General features: G+C 41.2%; 1 protein-coding gene across 1 annotated transcript in view; it reads left to right on the top strand.

Annotated features, from left to right (window-relative positions):
- Positions 1 to 3,368: 3,368 nt before the first annotated feature.
- EFHC2 (EF-hand domain containing 2) overlaps positions 3,369 to 6,000 on the top strand; it is a 267,304-nt gene continuing 264,672 nt past the window's right edge. The window contains 1 exon segment of the mRNA XM_088794715.1: positions 3,369 to 3,506. Coding sequence (XP_088650841.1) covers positions 3,465 to 3,506 — 42 coding nt within the window. The 5' untranslated portion in view covers positions 3,369 to 3,464.

Raw genomic sequence — 6,000 nt, 5'->3', positions numbered from 1 at the left:
AAAAAATGTATATAGAGAGGGAATGATAAAACAAATATGAGAAAATATAAAACAATTGGGGGAATCTGGGTGAAGGATAAGGTAAACAGGAGTTCTTTGTACTATTCTTGCAACTTTTCTAATTGGTTTGAAATTATTTCAATTTAAAAAGTAACAAAAGAAATATTTAAAAATATTTGTAAGAATATGTAGGAGAATAATTTTGTTCTATAGGATTTTTTGAATTCACATACAAAGTACAAATCATAACGGAAAGACTAATCTATTTGAGTAGAGTAAAATGACACATTCATGTATAATAAAGAACTCTGTAAATGGAATTAAAAGACGAACCACGAACAGTGAGAATATATTTGCCATGCCTAGAATTAGTATCCAGGTTATATTACAAAAATTACAAATGATCAAATAGAAAAATCAGCAAAGGATGTGAATAATGAGTCACAGAAGAAGGTAACAAGCATATGAAAAGATGACTAACCACACTAAGAATTAGGGAGAAACAAATTAAAATAACAATGGTACCCCATTTTACATTTATTTAGATGATTGTTCAAAATTATACAATTTGTTAATACCCATTGTGGAAAGGATGAAGGGGAAAGGGAAATTTCTTAATTGGTTCAATGATTCTGGAGATTGTTTAGCAAGATCTAGTGAAGCTGAATGTGTGAACAATTCCACTTTTGGGTATGTAGCCTAGATAATTTTTTTTCAGTTAAAGTTTATTAGGGTGACGATGGTTAGTAAAGTTACATAGGTTTCAAGTGTACAATTCTATAATACATCATCTTTGTATCACATTGTGTGTTCATCACCCAGAATCAGTTCTCCTTCCATCGCCATATATTTGATCCCATTTACCCTCATCTACCACCTCCCTTCCCCCTTACTCTCTGGTAACCACTAAACTATTGTCTATGTCTATGAGTTTTTGTTTCTTTGTTTGTCTTGTTCCTTGTTGTTTTCAGTTTTATATACCACATATCAGTGAAATCATATGGTTCTCGACTTTTTCTGACTTATTTTGCTTAGCATAATAATCTCAAGATCCATCCATGTTGTCACAAATGGCACTATTTCATCTTTTCTTATGGTACAATAGTATTCCATTGTGTATATATACCACATCTTCTTTATCCAATCATCTATCGAAGGACACTTTGGTTGTTTACATGTCTTGGCCACTGTGAATAAAGCCGCAATGAACATCGGAGCACATATATCTTTACGGGTAAATATTTTCAGATTTTTGGAGTATATACAGAGGAGAGGGATTGCTGGGTCATATGGTAATTCTATTCTTAATTTTTTGAGGAACCTCCACACTGCCTTCCATAGAAAGGAACAGGAGAGACTTGTTCATTGCAGCATTGTTGGTAACTAGTGAAAAACTGGAAACAACCTAATTGTTATCAACAGATGAGATCAACAGATGGATTGGTAAATTGTGATATTATCATACAATGTACTTAAAATGAATGGAATATATCTACATGTGTTAACATGTAGAAATCTCAGAAACAAAATCTTAGGTGAAAAAAGCAGGTAGCAGATAATTATAGTGTAAAACTTATAACTGCAGAAAACAATATATGTTGTTTATTAATAAAAAAGGAGATAGAGCCCCTGTCCTGGAAGAATTTGGGGGCATATGAAGAGAGGAAAGTAAACGCATGATTACAGTGCAGTACCACGAAAGTCACAATTCGATTGGGCACCTAGTACAGATAGGGAGCGGGGTGGAGAAGGTGAAGATGAACACCTTCCAGAAATGGCAAAGCCTTCCATGCCTCCTTCCCACACTGAACCAAGTCTTGAAAAAAAGAAGGGGTTACCCAGGTGAAAGATAGAAAGGAAGGGTGTTTCTTTCAAAATCCCAGAGGGGAGAAACCACAGAGCCTGGTTTGGAAACTGCCAGTGGTTTCTCAGAGCTGGAGTAGAGGAGGGGGGGCAAAGAAAGGGATGGAGGGCGGGCGTTGGAAGGCAACCCCTGACATACAGGCTTTGACCAGGCTAAGGAGTTTGCCTGCCTCCTGAAGGCGGGGAAGGCTAAAAGAATACTGAAACAGGAAAGTAACAGGCGCATGAATCGTAAGAGGATGGCTTTAGAGGAAAGATCAGTTCGTTGGGTTTTTTTTTAAACATAATTTTTAGAAAGAAAACTACGCAAGAAATAACGTGCCTCAAATGAGACAGCGGAGGTGGTGACTGAGAGATACCAACCAGCCTGTACAACGCTTAGGACTCAGGGAAGGATTAGCTGTAGGTGTGGGGAGAGGAATCAAGGAGGCTCCTAGCCTGGGCATCTTGGGTGCATGATGGAGTGACGGGGGCCGCATTTTGTGCCAACCGACCCCGCCCCTGGCCACTGTGATTGGACCAGGAACGAGCACGTTACAAATGTTTAGTTCAAATACAAAAATGTACAGAGGGCTGAAGATGGTGGTTACCAGTGAATGGGTTTTCAAGGGGGTGGGAGAAGACTGTGGGGACAGAACCCCAAAAAGCAGTTTCCAGGCTCTCAGCCTCACATAGACAGGTGCTGGCTCAGGTAGTAAATGGCCAACTGTGATTGCATGGCCATCAGCTGTGGCTAGTTGGCCGTCAGCTGTAACCAGTGAGCCATTGGCCACTAATATAACTGCTGTGGCTATGCTAGCAGAGAAGAGGAGAAGAGAAGAATGGGGGCTAGCAAGAAGATGGCGGCTGGGCTGGCAAGCGTGGATGGCGGTTTGCGGACAGTGTGGATCCAGCCTCCAGTGAGAGTATAGTGCCGCCAAAGAGAATATAGTGGTATGACTCCCCTACCTATGGCTCCGTGGGTGTTCCTTTTTGGCCTCACCATATCCTGCGTTATGTGGGGAGCGGGAGCAGAGACCCCACAGGCTGCCCCGCATGACAAAGACAGTTGAAGTCTGTGTGGCTTTGGATCCACCTGGAACGTTTTAATTACAAAATAAAAGCTGCTATAAATGCAACATTAACTGGTGTTACATTTCTGTAAGCACACGGGTGTCATGATTTTCTGCACTTTTCTGTGTATTTGAACTAAATTTAATAACCAAATGGCAAAAAATGGGGCAAGAATCGGAGGAGCAGAAGTCTTTGAGCTCTATTAAGGGGTTAAACCAGAAAGCGGCGGGGGTGAGGAACGCTGTAGCCGTCAGTCTTTGTGTGCGCAGAAAGCCTGCAGAGAGATAAGCTTTGAGAGGCCTGCACCCCACAGAGTGGGTGGTGGAGCGCGGGGGAGGAGGAGCGCGCGGGGAGCTTCCGGCCGAGCCCCACCCCGGTCCCGCCCAGAGTCCCGACCCGTCGCAACCACTCCCTCTTCTGTGACACCGCCTCCTGTCTCTAGGTAACGCGTTGTGAGTAGAGGCTTAAACATCGCGGCCCGCCGCAAAGCTGCTACCACCTGTGGGCCCCTCTCCTGTAGGACCCTTGACCCTTGGAAGCTCAGAGCCATGGCCTTGCCGCTGCTGCCGGGCTACAGTTTCAGCCGCAACGTGAGTAGTGAGGGTGCCCGAGGTCAGAAGAGGTCGGGGTCTGGGGTCCAGACGCGGCCACCTCCCGGGACCCTACTGGAAGCCTCTTGCCGCTGCTTCGCCAGATTTAAATTGGGCGCAACTCGGACCTAACTTAGTAGGCCAGTGGAACCCTTACTCTTTGCTTCTTTTTCCCCCGTCCCTCCGACTGCATCTGGATGCTTTTCCTACATGAGATACATGAGTACAGCCTTTAGAGGTGGCAGGACCCTAGAAAGTAGCAGATGGTAATGATGATAATCATTGTTGAGCATTTAAGGTGTGCGAGGCATTGTGCTTTAATTACCTTCCTTGCTCAGCGTTTGATGCTCCTTACAACCCTTTGTATTAAGTACTATTTTTATTTCCCAGTTGAGGAAACTGAGGCACAGAGCGATGAGTCACTCATTATCCAGAGCTACACAGTCTCAGTGGTGAAGCTGTATTTCTTCCAGACAACCTGTTTCCACAGCCCAGTAGGCTAATCGTTATTTTTAATATCTTGTGTGAAAGAGATACATTTAGTTTCTGTTACTAAATTGAAGAAACCTGGCACTCTCAAGGCTGGTAGGTGGCAGATAGGTAAGGGTTCTTTTATGGAGAGAAGCACCCAAACTTTGAGGAGTTTTCTCTTTATTTGGAATTGGGAGAGGTTCAGTTCAAAACAAGGTACAAAGCAACACAACACAACAACATAAAAAAACCCTGACCATGAAAAAACTTTTGCCAATAAATAGCATCTTGTTTAAGCAGCAGCAGAAAAAAAGATTCAGGCTTTTGTTTCCACTGGATAGTATTCTTTACTTGGGTTTTCCATCTGTATCTGTAGGAGGAAGGTAAGTAATACACCTATAGGAGGGAACTAGATGGAGCTGCTCAAGTTATTTCGGTAAATCTCTGGTAAATTTAGAAAGCAGGCAACAGATTGAAGCATTCAATTTTATGCATTTTGAACAGTGTCTTTATCTACTAAGTTGTGGGCCCCAGAGTACTGGTTTTCTTTGTAGCTTCAGCTCACTGCATTCTGACCCCTGCAGGTGAGCTGACCACTCGAACTTGTTTCTGGAACACTGGTTTGTACCTTTCTTGGCTGATGGGTAGAGAGAGGCTGGCCTTCCAGTTTAGCATTGCTCTTTGGTAAGATTAAGCCAGCTGCACAAATAAGAAAGACCCCTGAGAGGCAGCACATAAAAAAAAAAAAGATTCCAGAAGTAAAGAAGCATACTGTGTAAAAGTAATTGTAATCAAAATGAAAAGTAGAGCCCACAGCTTTGGGCCCAGCCACACTTGAGATTACCAACGCCTACCTCCTGCAGAAGTACCACAGCTCTCACGTGCAATGATTAAAGGTGGGAAGCAAAAACAGTAGTTGGATGTGATATTTTGAAATCTGCAAGGCTGTACTGACTGTACTTTTGCTTTTAACTTTTTTTTTTATTGTGAAGTACAACACGTATAGAAAAATGCACAATGGATGATCGTTGAGTGAACAACAAAAAATAAAATATTACCAGCACTTCTAAAGCATCCCCCTTGACTAGAAGTGCCAGATTCAACACATAAAAACACATATCCCAAATATTGCATGGGACCTATGTATAAGAAAAGTTTTCTTGTTGTTTATTTGAAATTCAAATTTAACTGAGCATCTTGTAATTCATGTGGCAATCCTAGCATTTCCCCTTCCCTATTCTCCAAAAGTAACCACTACCTTGGCTGCTATTATAAGTTTTGCTTGCTTTCGAAATTTGTGTCAATGGAAATGTCCGGGGTTTATTTTTTTGTGACTGGCTTTTTTTAGCTCAACATTATGTTGTTGAAGTTTGTTTGTGTGGCTGTCTGTAGACGTAGTTTGTACATCTACAGACATTTTTCATTGCTCTGTAGTATTCCACTGCATGAATATGACATCATTTATATATACATTTAATATTGACAGAGATTTGGTTCGTTTGGAGTTATTAATAATAGTTTTCTGTGACTATTTGCATGTATGTCTCATGATACAATTGCTAGATCATGTGGTATTCATATGTTTGGCTTTAGTAGATGCTGTCAAAGTATACCAATTTAAATTCCCATCAGCATTTTATGTTCCTATTGTTCCACATTCTTCCTAACACTTGTTACTGTTAGTCTTTTAAATTTTAGTTATTTTGATCAGTGGGTATAGTACAACTCTAATTTTAATCTGAATTTACACATTTATTGACCATTTGGATATTCTCTTTTTGTGCAGTACCTGTTTGTCTCTTGTCTAATTTTCTACAGGGTTGCCTGCCTTTTTCTTAGTGATTTGTAGGAGTTCTATATAGATTTTGGATATGACTCCTTTGTCAGAGATATGTGTTGCAAATATCCTCTAGTCTGTGGTTGGGCTTTTCACTCTCTGGATGGTGTTTTTGAGGAATAATTTTTCCTTTAGAGTAGTGCTTTTTGTTTCCTGTTTAAGAAATAGTTCCTTATACCAGGGTCA

This window comes from Rhinolophus sinicus, chromosome 18 (genome assembly GCF_057876585.1).
Source record: "Rhinolophus sinicus isolate RSI-liver-muscle chromosome 18, RSI-T2T, whole genome shotgun sequence".
NCBI lineage: Eukaryota > Metazoa > Chordata > Mammalia > Chiroptera > Rhinolophidae > Rhinolophus > Rhinolophus sinicus.
This window is presented reverse-complemented; position numbering and strand designations above follow the sequence as displayed.